The sequence below is a fragment of the Sparus aurata genome, chromosome 20, assembly GCF_900880675.1.
Source record: "Sparus aurata chromosome 20, fSpaAur1.1, whole genome shotgun sequence".
NCBI lineage: Eukaryota > Metazoa > Chordata > Actinopteri > Spariformes > Sparidae > Sparus > Sparus aurata.
Genome location: NC_044206.1, coordinates 9,593,655 through 9,617,811, shown reverse-complemented (window position 1 = coordinate 9,617,811; position 24,157 = coordinate 9,593,655). Strand labels below are relative to the sequence as shown.

The 24,157-nt window shown below is 41.9% G+C and overlaps 2 protein-coding genes across 4 annotated transcripts; one reads left to right on the top strand and one right to left on the bottom strand.

Moving 5' to 3' along the window:
• The first annotated feature begins 265 nt into the window (after positions 1-265).
• On the top strand, positions 266-7,477 carry maff (v-maf avian musculoaponeurotic fibrosarcoma oncogene homolog F). The gene is made up of 3 exons (XM_030401160.1): positions 266-396; positions 3,983-4,078; positions 4,490-7,477. The coding sequence occupies exons 2-3, from the start codon at positions 4,046-4,048 to the stop codon at positions 4,931-4,933; spliced, it is 477 nt and encodes a 158-aa protein (XP_030257020.1). The 5' UTR covers positions 266-396; positions 3,983-4,045; the 3' UTR covers positions 4,934-7,477.
• A 614-nt stretch (positions 7,478-8,091) lies between these two features.
• Positions 8,092-22,357, bottom strand: tmem184ba (transmembrane protein 184ba). 3 transcript variants are annotated; one of them, XM_030401153.1, is made up of 10 exons: positions 21,847-22,353; positions 21,707-21,759; positions 19,520-19,753; positions 18,268-18,433; positions 14,279-14,369; positions 13,970-14,137; positions 12,380-12,549; positions 12,091-12,285; positions 11,799-11,825; positions 8,092-11,125 (listed from the first exon to the last, which is right to left on the bottom strand). In XM_030401153.1, the coding sequence occupies exons 3-10, from the start codon at positions 19,751-19,753 to the stop codon at positions 10,896-10,898; spliced, it is 1,281 nt and encodes a 426-aa protein (XP_030257013.1). In that variant the 5' UTR covers positions 21,707-21,759; positions 21,847-22,353; the 3' UTR covers positions 8,092-10,895. The 3 variants fall into 3 exon arrangements, with proteins under 3 accessions (XP_030257013.1, XP_030257014.1, XP_030257015.1); XM_030401154.1 differs by lacking the exon at positions 21,707-21,759 and having other exon boundaries at positions 22,032-22,357; XM_030401155.1 differs by lacking the exon at positions 11,799-11,825 and having other exon boundaries at positions 21,847-22,346.
• Positions 22,358-24,157: the final 1,800 nt, after the last annotated feature.

The following is a 24,157-nucleotide window of genomic DNA, read 5'->3' as shown; positions in this document are numbered from 1 at the left end:
TTTAGGTTGTCGTTGTTTTAGCTCCAGTATTTTAAATCTATTGTTGGAATGTGTTGAATTTTTTACTTTAGAATCATGTGGCGACGAACCGAAACTTATTTCGGTAAAGGGTGGCTGTTTTGGGGATTTTAAATGTCTTTCCAGGGAACTTGTTGTTGCTGGGAATAGCGAAGGGGGGCTGGTCATGGAAAAATTCTGGGATGCAGGGATTCCTTGTTTACATCCTCCCGGAGTACGCCGCGGGGGCGGGGTTAGCTCCGCCCTCATTCTTTAGACCTGACGTCATTGTCGCTTGTGTTTTTTATGAATGAAGGAATCCAACCTCAGAGAGCAGCGGAGTAATTCCGGGAAAAGGCGGACTGACATTTTGTCGCCAGAGTCGCTTCGACCCAGCAGGTAAATGATCTTTCTTACATTTTATTAAACGTTCGAATAGATATCTTGAATCTATTGGTAGCAGCCGAACACTAAAGGATTTGTATCCGCCGGGGACCCGCCGACCAACCAAGGACAAGGCAGCTGTTTGTGTTAATCTCCTTTAGCTCGTCAGACACCGTTGATGCTAGCTGCTAACGGTTACCATTACTAGCATGTTTAAGATGATGCGGATAATTTGGCCCTTCTCCTCGCATTTATGCCTTTATACTCGCGAAACATGGCAGCCAGAGACGCTTCTCACGTACTTGTGTAAAAATGTGCTTTAAAAGAATTTAAATAGATTATTTAAAGCCCTGCTAAAATGGATGTCGAGGGCACTCGTGATGGCTGTTTACTATAGCAGCAGCGCCTTTACCCCGAGCTGACCAGCTCCTCTCCCTATAAGGATTCTGGTTGGAGCTAGGTGGATAAATACCGTTTCCATGAGTGGTCTATCTCGGCTGTGTATTATTTAGTCGTTTAATACCACAAAAAATAGATATAAGTGTGTATATATATATAAACCCTTTTCATTAGTTGTGGCTTGCGTTTGGCAGTGCTGCGTTCACTTGTTGCGTTTCACCGTGGTGGCGTTATTCAAGAAGTAACGTGTCCTCTAAAGTGATATTTATAGTGAGGTACGGACGCGGATACCCTTTGCCGTTTGGACCAGGACATTAAGATGTGGTCGCAGCTGTTTTCCCCTGGTTCGGACGGTCTGGCAGGCTTAGCAGGGCAGAGCAGAGGTTTATTGCTGAATCACCCTGACTTTACGAAACGGCGGCGGTCTCATGGTTTACAGCCGGAGTCCACCGGGCTGGTTGGACAGCCACTGTTGCTGCAACCTCCAGCAACTTCCCACGCATTTCGGGAAATGCAGTTTATGTCAGCAAACTACAAACCATTTTACCATGTGCTTTATTTAGCCGATGTGGGGCAACGTCTCCTGTACGCGGGTTGCGGGCCTACATGTGACGTTTAAGCCTATTCTGCTGTTATGAAGGAATGTTTTCAAGCTCATGTTCTCGCTTTAGCTTGAACTCAAGGGTCTTTTGCTTTTATGTTCCCTCATCCTCCCCGGCTGCATGGTTAGCCTGTTTGTTTTCTGAAATGTTGCTGAGGAGGGCACAAATCAAGCCTTCTGTTTACATCCAGGAAGCTACTCCTGTCCACACAGACGTCTGCTCTTTACTAAGATTTGACAGTTTTGTGTCCTGGAGGTAAAAGGCCATCTGAGAAAGCTTTAATTAATGTTTAATTTAGCAAGCAAATTGAGGCCAAACGAGCAAACAAGAGGATAGTTAAACTGGAATAGAAACACCTCATGTTTAGAAGCGTACTACCCCTTTATAACTGTCCACCGACACTGTAATGAAGGTCAGTCGATCAGTAGAAAAGCAACCAGAAAGCCAACTTACCTGAATCATATTGAATGATTCACATTATGTCAGTTCAACTTCAAGACTTATTAAAATTCAAGAATTCTTACAACAGCTGACCCTCCCAAAGCTTCTGCCACCTACTGCTTTTAGAGAGCACACGCTCATAATATTCTGTTATTGATAGATTTAACAAGACGAATGAGTAAAGAGGGGAAAAAAGGGGGGGGGATCAGCTACAGCCAGATCTCTTATACGTCAGCCTGTCTTTGAAAGAAAAATGAAAGTGCAAGAAGTTGGTTAGCTCATCAGTGAATCAGCCTGAAGGTCAACAGCAGCCTCTGGATTGTATTTTGTCGGCATGCAACTTTGCGTCAGTCCGCCCCTAATCAAAAAACACATATTTTCCCTCTTACTTGTAGCGCTATTACTCCGTCTACACTGTTTTACTGAGTTTCGGAGATAACAGCCATAGAAGTGTCTGCCTTCTCTTGAATATAATGGGACCAGATGACACTTGTGAAGCTCAAGGCGCCCAAAAATATAAATTTTCCCCCCCAGAGATCATGATCGGTCACTCAAGATAATCCGGACATTGTTGTGAGTAGTTTCATGTTGGATCTGCTTTTCTTTCTACCAAACCGCACCTGGCAACCGTGTCACCTACGTAGAATCAAATCATAGAGGAGAGGCTAGCTAACTTGACAGCCCAGCCAAGGAGGGTGGCATAAATGTTTACAGCATCACAAGGCGCCGTCACAAGTATGAGCCTCATGTCCACGAGTAGACGCACGCTTCCTTCTGCGGGTGTAGTTTGGTCGAAAGACAATAGTTCCGACACCAAACTGCTCAAAACAAGGTCTGTGGAGTACAAGATGAGCTTTTAAAAACTCATTTTTGAAGCTTTGAACATCACTAGCCGAGTGCCACCTGGTTTACCACCATTACGTCAGAGAGGGCCAGTCGTCTCTATGACTGATATCTCCAGAGCTCAGCGACTCAAACCAAGACAATTTTCATGATCTTCCTTTAATAGAGAGAATATAAGTGAAAGCTGGTTGTTCTGAAAGAAAATTCCAATGTTGCAACAAATATGAAAGTGAGAACATTCACTCTATAAAAGCTGCGTGGGGAAAACACCCTGTGGTTTGATGATGTCAAGGTAGAGCTTGCCGGTATGAAGTCAACGTTAATGTCAAGAGGTATTTTTTGCTGTACAGTCAGCACGGCGTGGCTCCTCATCACCGGCGTGCGGCGTGGTTTGTGTCTCTCCCGACTGCTCTGGTCCGGACGGGGAGGGTGAAATGCAATACGGCTGAAACGGCCTCAAGTTTAAAATGCAGAGTCGTTTCGTCAGCGCGATCGGGCCCTATCAACCGAGAAGTGACGAAGCAATTCAAGCTGGCCCGCTGAGATGTTGGACTTTAATCCCAGAGAATGACATTAGTGAGCTGACCTTAAGAGGAGTGTAGGAAGTCCCCACGCAGTCTGTGATGTGCACGGCAAGAAGAATGGGAGAATTTCCTAATACAGTAGTGTGAAGGCAGCCCAGACTTAAACAAACACTCCTGCCGCTGTTATTACCGCTTGTTACTGGAGGCAGCAATTTGAGGGTGTTTTTAAACCGAGCCAGTGTTTTAGTCTGCGATTTTTTTTTTAATTTAATGTCTGAATTGAGCAATCGAAGAAAGGTGATTTTTATTGTAGGTTTCATGTCAAAATAACAACAGTGTTATAAGCGGAGGTTATTGTGTCTCTTTCACCGAACTGTCACTTCATAAAAAATAGTTTTCTCTTCTTTAAACTTTTTCACACTGAGCGTTTTGAACCGTTGGTGTGGTGTTGACAAGAGGAAGTGTTGAGGGAATTGGTTAGGACACCTGCTTTGAGCAACCAAAGGGCAGACACATGATAACTTCCTCCTCACCATTCCAGCTAACAGAGAAAGGCACGTTGCTTTCAAAACCTCCCCTTCCTTTCATATCGAGCCGCAGAATTTAATGAGAGAGCGCGTTTGGAGAAGCATGAAAAATCTGTGGGTTCTCCTTTTTCTGCATCGCGCATGACTGGCTGTCTTGTGAGCGGATGGTAAATGTCAAGACAGACGCGGACCAAAGCAGCATGATAGCCCGAGTCACATGTGATAACATTACCTTTTTTTGTTTGTCCTGTTTCTGTTCTTGCAGTGTGTCTGTATCTGTGTTGACTGGAGTTTGGGAGGGGGAAGAAAAACCGAAGACAGTCGGATCATGACGACAGAAAGGAGCAGCAAAGCCCTGAAGGTAAACACAGCCACAAAGGAAACTCAGTTTTCACAGGAGGGAAAACGTCAGCGTTGAAAATCAGGAAGGCAACTAACAATTACTTTCATTGTTGATTTAATTTGCCAATTATTTTCACCATAAATGTCACATTGCTTCTTTTGTTCAGCCAACAGTCTAAAATCTAAAGACCCTTCATTTTACCATCCTAAATTACACAGAAAGGCAGCAAAATCTGCACATTTAAGAAGCTGGAACCAGCATGTTTGACATATTAGCTTGAAAAATGACTGAAATGATTTCCAAATAGTTATCAATGAATGTTTCAATGGACTAATCATTGAATTGAGTTATCGTTGTACCTCTTGATTAAAAAAGTTTTACTTTCCTCCCTATCCGTCAACTTTTCAACACCTTTTTTCTTCTCTTCAGGTCAAGCAGGAATGTGGCGAGAACGTGCCCATCCTGTCGGACAGCGAGCTCATGTCCCTCTCAGTACGAGAGCTGAACCTCCACCTGCGCGGCCTGTCCCGTGAGGAGATCCAGAAGCTGAAGCAGCGCCGGCGCACCCTGAAGAACCGGGGCTACGCCGCTAGCTGCCGGGTCAAACGGGTTTCCCAGCGCGAAGCCCTGGAACAGCAGAAGATGGAGCTCCAGAGGGAGGTGGAGAGGCTCGGGGCGGAGAACGCCGGCATGAGGAAAGAGCTGGAGGGGCTCGGCGCGCGCCTGGCTGCGCTCCAGAGGTTCGCCCGGGGCCTGGAGGCCGGAGGGGGCCACCTGCTGGCTACGGCCCCTCGCCTCAACACCGCCTCAGTTATCACCATCGTGAAGAGTCCACCACAGCCTCAGCAACAGAGAGAACACGAGCCGTCCTAGAAGGAGCTTCTGGAACCAGACTGGGGGAGGGGGGGGACTCACACCCTGCAATGCAAAACACACACACACACGCATACATTGACTATACACAAATGTCGAGAAAACAGGAAAACAACAATAATAGTAGGAAAATACTAAACACTTGTTTGAGTTACACCTCGTTCGCATTTCCAAACTCTGCTGGATTCTATACGCAGGAGTCAATCGCTCCTGTGTGACCCAGTGTTGACCTGGTGGTGTGAAACATCACTGAACACACAACTGCTACGCTTAGTTTTCCAAAGCAACGGCTCGGATGGAGGTGTCCTCCACTTAACGCTCTTGTATGACACTGCAGTTTATTTGACTGAAATTTAGCTAAGTAAGTTTGTTTAGATGCCGTCGGGTGCAGCAGGTTTAATGCGAACGACGTGTCGGAGCACTGATGCGCTTAGTTGTCTCACACACACTCTCTCACACACACACACACACACGATGCACAAAATCCCTCACACACGTAGACATTGACTACCTGGACTCTGACTGAAGCAAGACCAACCGAGAGTTACTGTAAACCCTCACTCCTCTGTGCTCCAGAAAGGCTCCTCTCTGCTTCAGTATGGCGCCTGACCAACAGGGTGGAGCAAACGTGTGCGCAGCTCCTTCCGGCTCTACAGTGTCCGCAGTTTTCTAGCTGTGTTTTTTTTTTTTATACCAACCCCGGCACATGTGTCTCTGCTACTGTGCAGGAAGGTGTCCCTAAGTATGAGTCACTTCATGTTAGTCATTAATGAAGTTTCTCAACCGCGGCGTCACTTGATATGCAGGGCGCAGTCATGGGAGAAGCTAGCGCAGTCACATTTTTTGCAGGTTTAATAGTTTCCCAAAAAGGCTCATTTTCAATAAGACCCGTCTGGACCGCTTCACCTAACAGCTTTGCTCGGGTCGTGACGAATTTGGGAGCAAAAGAGGTCACACAGAGAAAAAAAAATAAAGGTTGCTGCATTCAATCTCACCACTCAGCGAAATGTCTTTTGATTCAGCGCTCCCTCCCTCGCCTGATCCACCCCTCCACACGAGGCGAAGAAGTAGTTTTGTACTGCTTTGTGTACACATTTTTCACATCAATGCAGTGCCTTCAGTGTATGTTGGAGTTACAAGAACACAAACCTAAGAGGGAAAAAGCTTCAAAACAGACTGTAATCGCTCCGTCTCGACTGCTCACGACAGCACATTTCTTTGTTTAGGTTTTCTCCTATTCTCTGAGCTATAATCCCTCAATCGCTCATTTCACAATCCCTACCGCGCAGTGACTTTGCTACAGTCTGCTGTGGCTTCGTTTGTTGTTTTTTTTTGTTGTTTTTTTTGTTTGTTTTTTTCATGTCTTGGTAGACTCCCAGCAACAGATGTTGGTCGTTTTTTGTTTTGTTTTGTTGTTTTTTTTTTTTGCTGAAAAAAAAAACCGTGTAAGCGTAAAAAGCGCAGCGGCATCTGGTAGGAATTTACGTTCAAGTCGATGCAAAATCCTCCCGCATACATTCCCGTTCTGTGTTTCTTATTTGTAATGTTTGTACGTGCCGTTGAGAGACGAAAATGTTGAGTGACATTTATCAGAGATATATTCTATATTTTATTTGTATTTAAAGGTAGATATTATGAAAAGACAAGCTAACGAGTGCTGTGATGTTCTATATGTTTTCAGAAGTACTTACTTATGACTAGTCCGGGGATATTCTCACGTCTAATTATTGTGTTGTGTGGCAACGATGATTACTTTACAAAAATGTTAATTATTAGCTATGTAGAAATATGCTCAAAGCCAATGGCCATATTGCTGTATGATGATTTTTCTTTGTGTGCGTGTGTGTGTGTGTGTGTGTTTTGCAATGTTTGTACTGGCTTGTCATAGTGGATTCTTGGAGGGATATTATTTTTCTATGCTGATTTGTATGTTATTTGTGTGAAAAATTGAGGTCACTTCCGAATTGGCGGGGGGGGGGGGGGGGCAGATCCATGGGATGTTAAAGACAAGTGAGGGGAGCCTGGAAACGAAAGATGGAGATGAGGAGGAGATAAGAGGGTTGAGGAGTTGTCAGACGATGGAGAAAGAAAGTTAGGCAAAGGTGGATGGTGGGGGGGAGGGAGGAAGATGGAAAGGGGTGGTGCTTTGATTCACTTGAAAACCTCCATCAGTCACAGGCCTGTTTCAGCCCAGACCTGCTCAGACAGGCCCCGGACTTCATGGAGTCGAGGCCACTGAATAGTGCTAGCAATATCATTTATAAGCAGGCATTGTAACGCATTAGACTGTGTTGACAAATAACTCCTTAAAGATATGAGGCATATATATTTAGCTATATGAATATCTGTGGCAAAAAAAAAGCATTTATTCTCAATATTTTAACGTGTCACATCTGTCAAACTGTGCTGGATGTTTTGTAATACCTGCAAAACAAAAAATGGTTTTTGTATTTATTACTTGTATTTTTTCTATTGTGAAAATTTAAGTACATTGTCTATTTTATATATTAATTATAATAAATGTTGTACATATTGTACATAAAACGGTGTGTTTGTGGTCGAAGGCGCGCAGAAAGGAAGCGTATCTACAGGATGTGTTGCACAAGTTATCTCTGCAGATCAGATAAGATGAAGTCAAGTTTAAATATAAACCAAGGACAACATGAAGCGATACCATGAGTCACTTTGCTGTGCGCCATTTCTCTTAATATTGTGACATGTTCCATACAAACGGTTTTTAAGTCAGGTTAAGGTACAAGTCACACACAATAATAAAGACAATGACTCATACACCGGCACGCCGATGGTGTTAACCTCAATGGAGCTACATCTGTCAGGGCCATTTTTAGCTGTGGTCAGCGTTTATAGGACAGTACATGGATGACATACTTGCAACAGTTCATTTTGTAACATTCATTTTGACAGCCGTAGAGAATCAGCATGTTTGGGATTAATGGGCGTTCAGGTTCGCAATGAATTACGCAGCTGGATTTCTCAATTAGGGAGAAGAATACGCAATTTTAAGAATATTTAACCAGTTAATAGAACTTTCTTACAAAGTTACAACTTGCTAGTGAACATAGTGTTTGTGTATGTCTTGAAGCCCATCTTAAGGTAATAATTCAAACTTTACCAAAACAAAGCAGTCAACTCAAATATCAGACTAAATATCTTTTTTTTATTTCTTAAGATCCATCTGACATGAAATAGTAGCATCATGAGCAGCTTCATAATATACAAAGAATTGAAACCAAAAACATCACTGAAATAATGAAAATTAAAAAAAAACATTGAAAATGAATTAAAAAGTAGAAAACTAGGCCTTTATCTCTCTCCTGTGCTCCTCCTTTACAGCATTTAGGACTATTTCAACATACATGGCTACGGCTCCTCCTGTAGACTTTATTTACAACACAAGTCTAAAGTGTTTCCTCTCCACTATATTCATTCAAGTCTCACACGTCACCAAATGACAAAGATATAGAGAAAGAGGATGATAGTGTTTTCTGAAAATGAATTATGGCATTCAAAGTGTGGTACGACCTCTTCGCTTTTCAAAACTGTAAATAAAAAAATGATTCAAACGATCCAGATGATGGTGTGTTGATCTATGGTTCAACGTCGCACATGCAGTGTACTGCAAATGTAGCACAGTGACCTGGACCAGTAGCCTTTATAAAGGACTACATGGTTCCATTTGAAGCTGGCTCAGTCATGGTCAAAATAATCCAGTTTAGAGCCACTGAAAAAGCAGCAAAGCAATAAGCCAGACAGCTCTCAGCAATGCCCCAAAAATAAACCCCTGCTCCTGTGGACAGACGTGGCTTCTCTGCGATGAACCACGCCGTGACCACTGTCTGGGGGCTGGGGCTCGCATCTATTTTTCCAAAGAAACAACACAGACAACATACAGAGACTGTTTCTCAGACAAAGCCTTGTTTTTTTTTCGTTTTTTTTTTCCTGTTACAACTGTACCGAGCTATGAGAGTGTGATAACTGCCTGTCTGTGTGTAGATAAGACTGTGGACGCATCCCCTCCACACAGCCCCCTGGTGTTTGCACAGAGCTACAGCACAGCAGTGAAAGTAGTTACAGTAAACACATGGGCAGACTCAGCATGACTCACTCGGGGTGACTCAAGAACTTCAATTATGTGGACAAAATAACCCCTCGGCCCAAAAAAAGACTGCCTGGAAGAACAGGAGAGCAGTTAAGTCAAGGAAACGCAACTGTGACAAGTTTTTACGCAGAACATGTTATTTTTAACTGAGAGAATATTGACTGTCTTCTGTCAATACCTAAAATGCAAATGTTTTCCCATATCACCGTTTTTTTAGCTTATGATTAAACTAGGTCTCTGGATAATAACTGTTTCACGTCAACAACATGTAGTCAAGTCCACATAAGCAAAACAGAACTGACAACAGCCTACTGAAACCTGACAAAGAAGTCGTAACAGTGAGTGTGTCAGGGCAAACGCAAAAAACCTCACTGGGTTAGGACGGATATTAATTATTTATGTTTATGTTGGTGCAAATCAGGAGCATCAGGGTGTGAAGATGGGTGGAAAAACTCAACTCAAAACAGGTCGAACTAAAAATAAACTTGAGAGACATCAGTAGATCTATACATCTTTAAATCTTTTCCTAACGTGGGCACTTCTTTGCTCAAAACGTTTCATTAGTTGATCTAAGACGACTGATAACCAGAGTCAGCTGTCAGTTGCCTTTTGCCAAGGGAAATGCCCATCCCGAAGGAAACCATAATGGCGGTTTCCACATATACACCTCAAAATGTGTTTATTCTCTTCAGTAAAACAGAAAGACTCTGCACAATAGCTCGATTGTTTCCTTGCACAAACAGTGACAGGATTTAAATTTCAGTTCGACTTTAACTCTCTGGCTTTAACTGCGGAAAGGTTTAATTCCTATAATAGAGCACCCCTACTGAGAACATGCCTCTAAAGTTAGCTTTAACCTATATTCCTCTTCTGCTTTTTCCCTCAACCCAGTTAACCTACATTGTGGTCTGCAGAGGTCCACCAGCTCGAGCTTTAATCCCATCCTTTCAAATAACGCCCCAATTACACCAGTGTAATCCTGCTGCCCCTCACTCCTGTTGTGTACTGTGGAGCAGACGGACTGTATGATGTATAATCTGCTCTGCCGCGCTCTCATCTGTAATATCAATAACAACATCGATCCATATGACTGACTTGAACTCGTGTTTTTGGATAGGCTTCCCTTTAAATCTGACACCCACACCGCAGTGAGGGATGTCCCTTAAAATCCCACAACACACCAGGGTCCCCCCTGAGTTCACTTACAGTTGATCTGCACATATATTTTCCATAACTCTAACACATTTGATCACTGAGACGATACTGAAAACAGCTTCTGTTTGAAGCAGATAAGTGTACTTGCAGATGAAATTCCATCTCTAAATATTAGTTTCAAGTTTACAAATTAAAAGTTCAGAACTTTTAAAAAAGGATATTTCCATTTCCAGTCATGGAAAAACAATGATTAAAATTCAATTTAAGGGTTTTTATGACTGGGGAAATCCTGATTAACACAGCCAAGACGTTCTGAAAACAACAAGGAATTCAAATGCAAACCACTCCAGAACCAGAACAAAACAACAACATCCATTAGAACAGGTTCACTGACAAACACACTGGAGCCAAGGAAACATGACTGAGCTGAAATGAGAAATGAAGCTTTTCACCAAGCTGGAAAACTTGTGTTCCAAAAGTCAAGTATGACTCAGTTTGTACAAATGTGACTAACAGACTTTCCAAAAACAGACACAACCCTTTTCATTTTGTGGTTTTAACACCGAAAAGGCTTAAATAAGATGCCTGGGAAATGTTTTCTCTTACTGAAAATCAGTCTTAAAAACAGGAGGATGAATCCTCTGTTAAAACAGTCTGAATCTGATTCAGCTGGGTGCGTTTCCGGCCCTAGAACTCGTCATCGGAGCTGAGCAGGAGGGTCTTCTCTGTGTCGCCTCGGCCACTGACGGTGCTGTGGGTGCGGCAGACGGGCTGAGGCGCCCCCTGCTCCAGCGTAGACTGTTGGGTGTATTGCTGGTAGGCCGGAGAGAAGTTGTGGATGGCATCCTGGACCATGTCGCCCGGGTTCATGGTCTCCTTCAGGCTGCTGGAGATGCTTTTCATGGGGGCACGGCGGCCTGCGGGAGGCGGACGAGACGAGAGAGTTATAGAGGTCCGGGTGGAAGTTGAAAGAGAAAGAGTTAAAGGAGGAGGAAAAGGATAGAAAAGGGCAGCGAGGAGGGGGAATAAAGGAGTGATTTAGAGGAGAGAAAGTAAGGAGAGGAAGGAAAACATTAAAACAGTAAGGGAGAATTTATGATGATTTAGGCAGGGGTGTGGGAGCGAATCACATGAAGAGGAAAGGAGGAGGAGAAAGAAGGGGAAGGTAGAGGGAAGGATGAGACAACAGCAGAGTTGGAAAAGGAGTGATTTAGTGGAAGGAGAAGAAAGGAAGGGACTAAAATGGGGGGCTGTGATTTAAGCAGCGAGACAAAAGGAGGGAATGGCTGAAAGAGAAATCAGCGACCTTGGATGTGATTTAAAGAGAGGGAATGGGAGGGGATATGGAGGGAAGCAAGACAGGGAAGAACCAAAAAAAAGGAAAGTAAAAGAGGATGAGTATGATTCAGGAACAGGAGCAGAAAAAAAGAGGGCGACACGTAAACAGAACCGAATCACATTCGAAACCTTGGATAAAAACAGAACACAAACTAACTAATACATCATGGAAGGACATGACTAGCTAACCAGTAGCAGCACGGGAGGAAAAGGAGGGATTAAGGAGAAAAACGTCAACAGTGGTTAACCTACCAAACTCTCCGTATGTAGGAACAGGTCCTTTATGACGCAGCAGAGAGGAAAAAAGACAAATAAAGATGGGTGTGCACAAACGGGAAGGGAGAAGATGACCCCAATAAAACATGTGTGATGGAAGAAGATCGTAAAAAGTAAAAGATTAAAGGAGGAGAAACAGATGTAGAGAGATTTTAGAAGCTCTTTCCTTATGTTCTGTGTTAGTAAACATGCAGTTAACTGATCATCATACTCGTCATTCCAACCATCCACCGTGAAAACATCCCTTCTTTTTCCCCCCCGCTCTCACCGTGCGAGTCCAGACTCTTGTCCATGTAGACTCTGTATGTGAAAGCGTGGCGCAGAGCCAGCGCCGCGAAAAACATCTCGATGCATATGATGAAGTTCTGGTACCCAGCGGCGACCGTCCCCTCACCGACGGACACCTCCACTGAGTTAATCTGGGGGATGGCGCCGCACTTCTCCAGGATGGCGAGCAACATGCCTGAACACAGGTGAGAAGATGTTACTGGATAAAGATAAAACAAACTTTGCGTACACGATAAATGAGAAGAACGTTGTGCTCGTGTGGTCCCTACCCTGCCAGAAGGAGAGGAAGATGACCGACTTGACCATCAGGAACTTGAGCATGGGGCTGTAGGGGCTGAGCAGCTCCTTGGTGGAAAAGTAGAAGAGGAAGAGGGCGTACAGAGACAAGCTGACCGAGATGTTGTAGATGATGGTCACGTAGAGGTAACCGCCGGCAACACTGCGGAGAGAGAAGTCAGAGACAGCCATGTTAAGAGTTGTTGATTTATAGGCCGGTTTTGTTCTGATTTTTATTGTTGCCGGTCATGCTAAAAGCCTTAATCTCCCATTAGGATAGATAAAACGATTACAGGAGGAGGTGATGGTGAGGTGAAGTCTGGAACACTCAAGTAATCTAAAAATTAAAGGAGAAATCCACTGTTTTTTTTTCTCTAAATTTGGTAGCAATCTTAGTAAACCGTTTACAGTGGCTATGTTTTTCCGTTTCTAGGTAACTTCTCCGGTGTTCTCATTACCAGCTCAGTCAATCAGAAACAATATAAAGTGCCTATAAAAAACTATTCACCCCCTCAATTGTTCGCTTCTTTCATTGCTTTTATAGATGGAATCGTGGTCAATAAAAGTTTGTGAGAAAAATATTACAAAAAACTCTATAATGTCAGAGTGAAAACAGATTTCTACAAAATAATGTCAATGTAAATGTAATGTAAAATAATTCATTGCAGAAGTATTCACCCCCTTCAAGTCAGTATTTCATAGATGCAATCACAGCACTGAGTCTGTGTGTACAGGTGACGGTCAGGCTTCAACATCTGGACACTGCAGGTTTACTCAATATTTCTCACTGCTAAAAGCTCTGGCAGGTTTCTGTGTAGCTTTCACTCTGTGCTTCACGTCACTGTCTTGTTGGGAAATAAACCTCCCCCAGAATCATAGTTCTCTTGCAAACTCAATCAGGTTGTTACATTAAAAAAAAATAAAAATGTTTTAATTTAGTAAAACCATAAATTCAACACTGTAAAAATCCAAGATTATGCTTCAGTATAATCAGTAATATGTATTAAAAAATGTGTTAAACTATCATATATTATGTTGTTAGATTATGATTATTCATGCATTCATTGAAAAGCAGAATTCATACAGTTGCAGCTGGTTGAGTTGGAGCTGTTTTTTCAAATAATTTTAGGACTGCAACTAATGAATATTTGCTATATGAAATAATCTGCTGATTACTGATCGTTGTAAAACTTCACTGTATATTCACTATATTCAAACTATAAAATTAATGTAAATATAATGCTGCAATCATTTGCATTTTGTAAGTTTGAACCATTAAATATTTGGCATTTTTGCATAGGAACCAACAACTTTTGATAACTTAGCAAAATATGTGCATTCATTTTCTTTTCGCCTAATTGATTTATTGACTAATCTTTCAGCTGTGCTTGCACATATGGTTTCATAGTTTGATTTATAGCAAGCTCTTCATATATTTTGTCTACAAAAATATTCATTTGAAACGTAACTAAAGCTGTCAAATAACTGTAGGGTCAATAGTCAAATACTTCCCTCTGAAAAGTAGCAGAGTAGCAGTATAAAGCAACATAAAACAAAACGATTCAAGACTCTGCAGGACTTACTTAAAGTCTCCATCCTTGTATTTGCCGTAGGCCTGCAGGATGACTGTGATGATGGCCATGAGCGGTTTGACCACGCAGAACTGAAGAGTGGCCTGCTTACAGAACCGCAGGAAGCCGATGGAGTAGGCCTTTCCCCTCAGACAGCAGGTACCGTACATACAGCTAGATCTGATGGGGACAACACACCAACGTTTTACCTTACAGTCAGTGGTGAATTAAGTATGTTACAATGGATAGTATGCACACTGACTGCTTTGAATCTGCTTGTTTCATGCTAGTGTGCAAACAAATTAAATTCCATCAACTCACTCGATGGGTTTCCCTCTGATTTCGGCCATGATGGCGCTCTCTCCTCCCAGGTATTCATAGCACAGACTGAGGAAGTTGTAAATGACGAACGCTGAAGAGAAACAAGGAGACAGATGGTTGGTTGTTATTAAATGTATCTCTTTAGCCACATTACTTACTCATTGTAATAATCATGGTAGCTCTGCACAACCCACAAAAGATGTTAAAGATGGATCTATTTGGCAAGACTTCCGAATTATGTACTCACTTCATTTTAAAAATGATTCAAGAAATTATTATTATTCAGGCCATGGCAGCAAAACATTGAGGCAGCATGAACACCAGGATACTGAAACTGAGGCAGCTAAAGGGAGTTCAGTCTTTGTTAACGTAACACCTATGCTTTTCCTGCCGAAACAAACAAATTAACAATCCAAGTAGCCATGTGAACACCGATTAAACAGAATGCGTTATACTTGAAATATTCTAGCTGCAGTTGGAAACTTTGCACAACAGCAGCTACAAATGACAACTAGAAAAAAACATGAGCAAACGGTTTCAATTGTAACACCAAACACTTAAATGAACAGAGCAGAATGAAGCATTCAGTCACCCACAGACCCCCAAGCTGTCAACACATCACTTCCTGTCACACTTGTTTTGGAAGTTCCATGAACTGTACTGAGGTATGACCTCAAAGTTTGAAATAAGTTTAAACACCATCACTAGATTCACTGTTAAAAGGATGTCGATGCTAACAATGAACCCACAGAGAATTTGAGGCAACCTGCCTGATATAACAATGCAGGACCAGGGAGCTTTCTTAGACGACGCAGGGACACAACTAGAACAAACTGAAGAAGCTGCAGTCAAATAAAATGACGCTAAAAATTACCTGAAGGACCCCAAGAGGGCTGACGTATAGCCTGAGGTCAAGGCTGATTATGCATATGGAAAGGAAAGCCTTCATAGGACTTCAAACCAATCATGTCATTTAAAAAAAGGCAAAAAGAGGACAGAATATTTTTGTTCTTTTAACAGTGTCCCTAAGTGGTTGTATATTGTTTATAATCATTGTTTTTTACACATCATTTGCAACACTAACATGCAGTCAAGTAGTTTTCTAAGGATTATACAATCATAAAGATACCTGTGCAAAGTACAGTTTTCTATAGTGTTTGGTCAGTTTTATTGTTGTGTTTACAAACATGACGGTGTGTGGGCACCTGAAAAAGTTGAAGAATTTAGTTTTGAGTTATTATTTAACATTACTTCGGGTATCAAAAGTCAATTAGTTGTAGATTTTGTTATTCATTCAATTCCGCTATCAATTTAAAAATGGATTCAGATACAATAAAATACTTTTGAATACCTGGCTAATAAATAAAGAAAACAAAGCACATTTGACAGAGCAGGTAGGCTCTAAAACATACTCACACACACACACACACACACACACACACACACACACACACACACACACACACACACACACACACGCGCACACACACACGTGTTTCCACCATTCTGAGGACCCTTCACTGGCTTACACAAGCTTAACCAGGCCAACCCATAAATCTTCCTTCACTACAAACACATGTGACCTCAAGCTACAGAAACATCTTCACTTCCTGAGTGATGATCTAGAGGCTTGTTCTCAAGAGGATAGCAGATTAACTCACACACACACACGCACACACACACACACACACGCATACACACACACGCACACACACCCCTCCCTGTGAAACTGATGTTCACCTGACTTTCTCTTGTGACCAGTGGATCATCCCTCTTCTGTGCAGGTTCAGTGAGAGGGTTAATGCAGCCAAGAAGCCCATAAAAACACAGCCAGGCTAATCCTGTTAACACACACACTCTCTCTCAGGGGGAATGTGTTTGTGTGACTGTGCATGTGAGGTAAAATAAGGTGAGCGTCATGGGTGTATATCAGCTAGCTGTGACAGTGTGAAAATGTGGCAAATCCTGGGTGTTTGCCATGGGTCGAGTGCATGCATGTGTTGCGTCACAACAAAGCAGCTGCACTGCTGGCAGTGATTCTTGTTACATCAGCTGAGTTAATACATTCTCCATTACTAACTCTGAGTTCACCTCTACTCTTCTCCACCCACACACTCTAGAAATTCGTCACTACTTTCTGTCTGATGTCAGGCGCCTGTCAGACAATACTTTGGTAATAAAATGCCATACATGCCAGTTCACTGTCTGACGTAAGCACACACGCTAGTGTACAGAGCTGAGTGATGACAGCCGGTTTATCTGCTCCAAGTAGCTCTCTCAGTGTCTCAGCTGTTTACCATTACGCTCTTCCACTTCTCTCCAAGGACCACCGTCAGCAGAGCTGGTTGCCATGGTGATACAGTAGGCCTACGTTCAATGTGAAAGGAAACTTTGCAGCGAGTTTGGTTGAGAGAAACTCATTATCTGATGCAGCCATCCTGACTGATGAGAGGAAGATTTGTGAGCACAGTTGCCATGCAACAGGTTGGTACATTTTCGCAGAGGAGAAGATCTTGGCAGGGCTAAGCAGTGTTGTGGGAAGGCAAACAGAAGGAAGAGAGGAAGTGGAAGACAAGGAGTACGCAATCATAAGAGGAGGAGAAGGAAATGTACTGGAAAAGATCTGAGAGCTTTGTAAAAGCCTGGAGGTCATATCAAGAGATGAGGAGAAGAAAAAGACAGAGGAGGAAAGATGTCTGTCTAATGGAGAGATATGATGACCACAGTACAGACAGCACTTCCTGCCAAAGCAGAGCCATACATAGAGTTCCTCGATCCACAAGTGAGATCATCAGTTTGCTAACACAGGAAGTGACGTCTGAGTAACTGTCGCAGTGAGTGGACTATTTCTATCCTGATCGTCACTGCTGACTCTGGAGAAAGAGGAGCGGAGGCAGTCAGCTGCCTTTCAACACTTTCTGCCAATTTAAGAATTTATCAATAGTCAGAAATACAAAGCATCAGGCCACATTAGTTTTGTGTGCGTCATACAGCTGCTCAGCAAAACTGACAGCTCACCATCTTCCAATTTTCTGATCCGACACCAGTAAACAAAGTCCACAAACTAATAAAGGTCTCAGCTGATATAAACCAAAAAAACAATTTGGCAATGGAAAGTAGCACCTGTCCTAATACATATGGACACTTTTAAATCAGTCAACATATTTCAAAAAAATCTAAACAAGCAGGATAAGATCTGGCACAGCTGTAGTGTTGAATACATGACAGTAATATTTAACAAATAAGACTTACAAAAATACAAAACAGACAATCACAATTAAAAATGTAATTTCAAACTCTAAGTCATGATAGTCCCATCAATCACCAACATCCCCCAAAGTTACATATGGGTTCGTTTCAAGCTTCTCGGTCCAAAAGCAGAGAGTTTGAAGACAATAATCTAGTAAACAGTTAAACACAGGTTCAGTCTACAATGGAAAAGGCAGGAATCTAATAAGGGTGAGAGGGCACTTCGCAAAATAAACCCTGAGTGTGTGGGTGGCATAATCTGTTACAGATAGAAAAAAAACAGACAGTTTCGACCTGATTTGATCACAATGTGTTTCAACAACTCAACTGGAAAAGTTGCCCACAGTGAGGTTCAAAAGGATTTTAATCAATAATTGCGATCCATCGGCAGAATCACAACAAGTGCCATTGAATGGGTCTTTACAGGCAATATGTCATTACATCATTATCAAAAATCTATAAAATATGGCAGAAGTGCTTTGTTTTCCTATTCAAAGGCATTCATGTCAACTGTAGTGCCCTTTTTCACTTGTTTTATTTCATACCGTTCTTAATGTGGGGTTGCTTTGACCTTTCTGTGACCATAATGATTTTAGCTTTAGGCAACAGTTGTTCTTGTGCACTGTACTGTCAAAGCATTTCATTGATTTTTTTGTCTGCCGATTCCTGTCATTAATGAAACTGCATCATCACAGCCAGCACACACTTAACTCCACGGAAAGGCAAATGTATGTCCTTACCCTCATAACAGTCCCTGATGGTGTCGAAGTACACGTAGTACTGGTCATTGGTGAAAAACAGGAGGCTGAGCCAAGAGTCGAAGGCGTAGATGGGAACAATGAAGAGGATCCGTACGATGTGGCGCTGCTCCTTAGGTGAGCTGTAGAAGCGTAGGTGCATGTAGATCTGGGACAGACAGAAGAAAAAGACACTTACATACACTAGAATTCTGTAACAGACTTTTTTTTTTAATTACAACATCAGCACTATATAAGAATACAATGAAGCCAATGGTGCAGGCTACGTTTAAAGTAGCATGTTTCATAGCTTTGTGGCATGAGTAAGAAAAGCTCTGGTTATCGACTAGCAGGCCTGTATCAAAGGCCTTTAACTCCTGTGTAGAAAGATAAGACTGTGTATCATTAATGTCTCTGGGTCTGTCAATGTCACTGACCTTGACAATCAATATCCTACCTGACATCATCTCAAAGGAATGTGAGAAAGAGAAAAAGTCTGACTTCATTCAGCTTTTTGTTTAACCTTTTTCAGACAGATTTCATACAGCCTTGTCATTCACCTGGATAAAGTTTCATCTTTGTGTGTATGTGTATGTGTGTGTTTTTGTGCGTAGTCATGCTCTGTATCACAAACACCTGCTGAGGGATGTTGCCAAGCAACCTCTGCCCTTCTCTGGGCCTGAGCAGATGTGTGTGTTTGCAGGATTACGTCACTTATGCACTAAGCAGCACACAAATACACACACCTGCCTGTTTTTAAAGCTTTGTGACCACTTTGCTCGGTCAAATCTCAACATCTATCTCTCTAGCATGGTTAATGATTACTGAACTAAAACCTGAGAGTGGCATTTTAGTGAACTGGAATGAAAATAAAAACTGGCCTTTAGAAACTGAAATGATATTGGTTACTTACAAAACTACATAAAACAAAATAAAGATATACAGGAATTTGTCTTTAGTTTTAGTCTGTGTCAAACTGGTCAACACAAAGTATGAGGTAACATTAGTGCATTTTTATGACCCCAAATCATAATAAAAGAAATTATAAAAACTGAACATAAAACAAAAAAAAAACCTGAACACAAGCAAACCAACTCTGAAAACTAACTGAATTAACTGTGATAAAGCTAAATATAATAAAACAAATGAAAAATACAAAACTATACTAACTCCTGCTAAGTAAATAATACAATATCAAGCATTATTAATGACCTGATGATTTAACCCTCTCTTTATTCTGTATGGAAGCAGTTACCTGATGGCATGTGAGGATGAGTGCGGTCCAGACGAAGAAGCCTGACACAGCCTGCGCCGCGGGAGTCATGAGGAAGATAGGCTGGTCTTGGCTCAGCAGTGGGACTTCGGGGAGCCATGAAATGTTGGGGCCTGTCGGGGCCACTGTTGGTGGGAGGCCAGGTGCTGCGGCCAGAGGAGAGTCCTCCCCCAGCCTCTCTGAGAGCGGCACGTCTCGCCTCCACAGTCTCAACATCTGGAGGTGACACGAGACAATAGGGGACATATCAGTTAGTCTGTGTATCTGTACGTATTGAACCCACTGAAACTCAAACAGTACCATGTGTGACACAATTCATGAAGTATGAACAGCCTTTTCCACCTGTAATCATCAACCTTGAAAATAGATCACACACTCTGTGTCATCAGTGCCATGTGTAATCTGAGATAGGAAGGCAGATAGAGGACAAGCACACATACACTGCAGGTCGACAGGACGTGATTCATGATGATTGAAGGATGTGTGTGTGCGTGTCATTTGTACAATGGATTTGGTGTTGGACTGCAAGTAAAGAAATTTTATTTTGTTAGTTCCTACATCTCCCAGAATGCCATTTGTCAGCTGCCAGATAACTTGCCCGAACAGCTACATATCAGCTGCCGTTTTAGGTGGGGCGTGTGAGCTTGATGGCATACTGTGTTTTTTTTCCAAGTTTACAGAAGGCAACGTGTCATTTAGCTGCAAGGCATTCATTGATTCCTCCTAGTATGATGACTGAAAAGTCGGACAAAATGGTGAAATCTATACGAAAAGGCTCTTCATTTGATTTAAAGCTATTTTTTTCAATCATTATTTATTTTTTTTGTCTTTCATGATGACAACTAACCTTGTAGATAACGTTTTTTTTCCCCACTTCTGATATCCACATGTCCTTCCATGTCTGACTCATGAGTCAAACCCGAAACAACAGCCTGAAGCCTGACAAAATTAGGTGGTGATGAACAAAAGACATACGTACGCTGCCAAATCCACTTCCATCTCCTAAAGATGACTGGACTTGAAGTGGCCAGGAGACACGTTACATAAGCAGGAGCTTGTCACTATCTCCAAGGTGGCATAGTCATGTTCTCGGGGTGTTTGTTCGTTCTTGTGCACTGACAAGACAGTTGTCGTGTTAGACTGAGCTCGGGGGAAACGGAGACCTTCATGATATGGAGATGGAGAGGGGGCGGACGCAAATTCACCCGCAGGTAATTTCAGAAACAAACTGAGAAAATGAAAAATGAAAGGAGCGGGCAAAAACGTTAAGATGGCCACTGAATGAGAGAGAGACGGTGAGAGAGGGTGTCTTTCATTCTGACCTATCATGTCTCATCTGCCAGAGTAGCATGGCAACCAAAAGTCACATAGGACATCGAACAAACAGCACGGACAATAACACACACACACACACACCACCATTTAGTTTCTTTACGACACTAATTGCATTAAACTCAAGTGATTGGATTTGGTGGTTCGATAAAATGAATTAGGCTGCTTTCACGCTTTTATGTGCGAGACTGAGAGGAGTTATGGTTTTGCTGTTTGTGGGTGTGTGTTTGTGTGTGTGTGTGTGTGTGTGTGTGTGTGTGTGTGTGTGTCCAACAGAGAGAGAGAGAGAGAGAGACAGCAGGTCATTTGTATTGGTTTGCCAGGGATCAGCAGATCTACATGTCGACAAGGAGAAGTGAAGGCATCAGCAGCCACACACACACACACACACACACACAATACCAGTGACAGTGAAATGCTGTGCTGGAGCAAAGGGACATCTGTGTGTTTCATTTGAAAGGCGAAAAAGGTCAGTCCACACACACACACACACACACACACACACACACACAGGGTGGGTCTGTAATAAAGCAACAGATGGAAAGGGGTGATGGGGGCGCAGACAGGGAGTGTTTATAATTCATAGTAAGTAATGATATGGGTGACAGCCAGACTGGATTATCATACTTGCTGAAGCAACAACAACAACAACACTGGGGATTTACTCAGCAGAAAGCCACTCGAACATTTTGGCACGTCTGTTTTAGCATTATTTCCATAACAGTGGTTTTATTGTACTGCTGCGAGTAAATAACTCTGATTTAACAAGTTGAAATAATACGGAAATGACGCTAAACTTCAAACAAAACAACCACAAGTAGCAAAGCATTGACTTACCTTTGCTAATAGCCTCAACAATTCACAGATTCCCTTGGTTTTAAAGCCCGTAACTGAGAAAAGGGACACTTTTTTAGTCGGGTACAGGCACGTTATGGAAAGGCAAAGTATTTCTGAGCTGTTATGGAGGCTTGGCTCACCTGGTTAATAGGCTGCAGCTTTAAAATCCCCCTAAACACCGTCTCACGACCAGAAATAACGTTAACCCAGAAACGGCCCTTAATTCCTCCTCAGAGCCGCACCGTTGCTCCCCGGACATCCATGTTGAGCCCTCGGCGGACTGCAGCGTCAACCTCTGCGTCTCCCCCCCCCCAAAAAAACTCACCTCTAAAGTTTGTCGCTCATGTCAAAACACGTCTCTGTAATCCTTTTAGTAGCTCCGTCTGCAAAAAAACCTCGTCTAAAGTCGGTGTTTTCGGAGTTAAACCAGTGAGCTCCGTCATTCCTCACCGCTCATCTTTCTCTACTCCGCTTGACTTCAAAACCAATCCCTGTCGGATTAACTACAGATCGCAAGAGCTCCGCCCATTCCGCGAGGACGAGCCCTTTCGGCCAATCACACGCAGAATACCATTAATAACCCGGAAGAGGGCGGGGTTTGTTCTCCAACACTGAGCATGCGCGAATCTATTCTAGGTTCAGCAGCAGTGGGACTGCGTGTGCAGCTGAGGACAGGCTGAGTGCTGCTCCTACATACTCAATGACGACTTATTTGTTTTCCTGTCCTAACTGTATAGTCGTCAGTGTGTGTGGGCACCAAATACTCCACAGCGGGTACTGCTATTGGTTGTTGATGGTACATTGCCCTCATCAATTTTGAGTTCTTCAATTCCTTCTATGGGCTTCTTTACATTTACTCCCAAGGACACTCAAAGCTAGTCCATAAACCTTTTTTTTTTAACCAGGCTGTAGCATATAATGAGACTAATTTGGTACCGATTTAATATTACATTTTGAGTTGTGGGATTTATTAAAAAACATTTGAAAAACAATGGAATAGTCAGAGTTGATACAGCAGATGTTGATATACTATGTAATTTTACTCAAGTAAACTAACATTCATGTATGAAATCAGTACAGCGCTCCTTTAAAGGTGCTACTTGTCAGAAAAGTTGTTTTTTGAGTCTCATTCCCAACTCATTAAATAATGACACTCGAGGATTGAAGGACGGGTTGGCCGTCATCCTAAAGCATCATTATTTGATGATTTGGGAGTGAGACTCAAAGATTCTTACAGATAACACCCTTTAAGGTAAATGTGTATTTTACAATTACACACATATATCACAGTTTTCAAAGCCAACTGATGTTTTTTGGGGGACTAAATGTCTAATATATTATGTACTAAATAAGTTTGCTTCTTTTAGGCATAACTTATAGTATTTCATCAGAATTATGTATTGTGCTGGTTATAATGAAGGGAAATAATTAGCGAACAATTTATCAGCGCTAATTAAATGAATGAACCAAGCACCAAATGTTGTGATTTTTCTTTATATAGTAAGAAAATCGCACCGCTGTTTGTTGGTGGTTGATCAGAGATTTCTTTGTTGGGTGGGGTTTTTCTAAAATCCTGCCCATCGACTCTCAGGTGGTCTCACACAGGTCTGCTTACTGTCCCCAAAGTCAAAACAAAACACACAGGAGCTATGTACCTTACAGAAAATTGTATACTTGACTCTTTTACAACCTTTCTAAATGTTTCTTTTTTTGATAGTCTGTTTGTTATATTCCTTTGTGCTCCTGTCCTCAGTGCCTTTCTCTTATGTGAAGCCTTTTGAATAGTCTTGTCATTGAAAGGTGCTATAAAAATACACTTGCATTGCCTGTGGCCCTTTTATAATTGGAGACATTGTGACTTGTCATCGCAGCAAAAGCACATTTTTAGCTTATGTGATTAAATAATGACAGCTTGATGTAATTAAAGTGCCACAGTGAGTTATGCCAGTCAACTGCCTACATTAAATAATGTTTAACATTAAGTAAAAAAAATAAATGAAAATAAAAAACAACAACTCTGAACTAAACCTTCATTTCAATGCTTATGGATTAATTTTATCATCATTAATTTATTTTTTCTTTTAAAAATAAACATTAGCTTCAATGTGTGGGAAAAAAGTTTTCAATTTGAATATCTAAACCTGGATAAGACACATATCAAAATGAGATGTTAAATTCATATAAATTATATGTATAATGAAAGGCTATACTTTCACTAACCAATGGCATATGAATACCAAAACATAAATTGATTAGCTTAAATATAAACCCAGCTATATTAATGAAGATAATAACAATACTCATCTTGCAGTCATCTTGTTTGTTTACCAAATGTCAAAATGTATGTGAAGTGGTGGGCCTAAAAAAAAAATGTGTGTGAGTGTGATCTATTAATTTATGCATTAGATGATTTTATCTGTTATGAATACAGCATTTAATCGATGTGTCAAT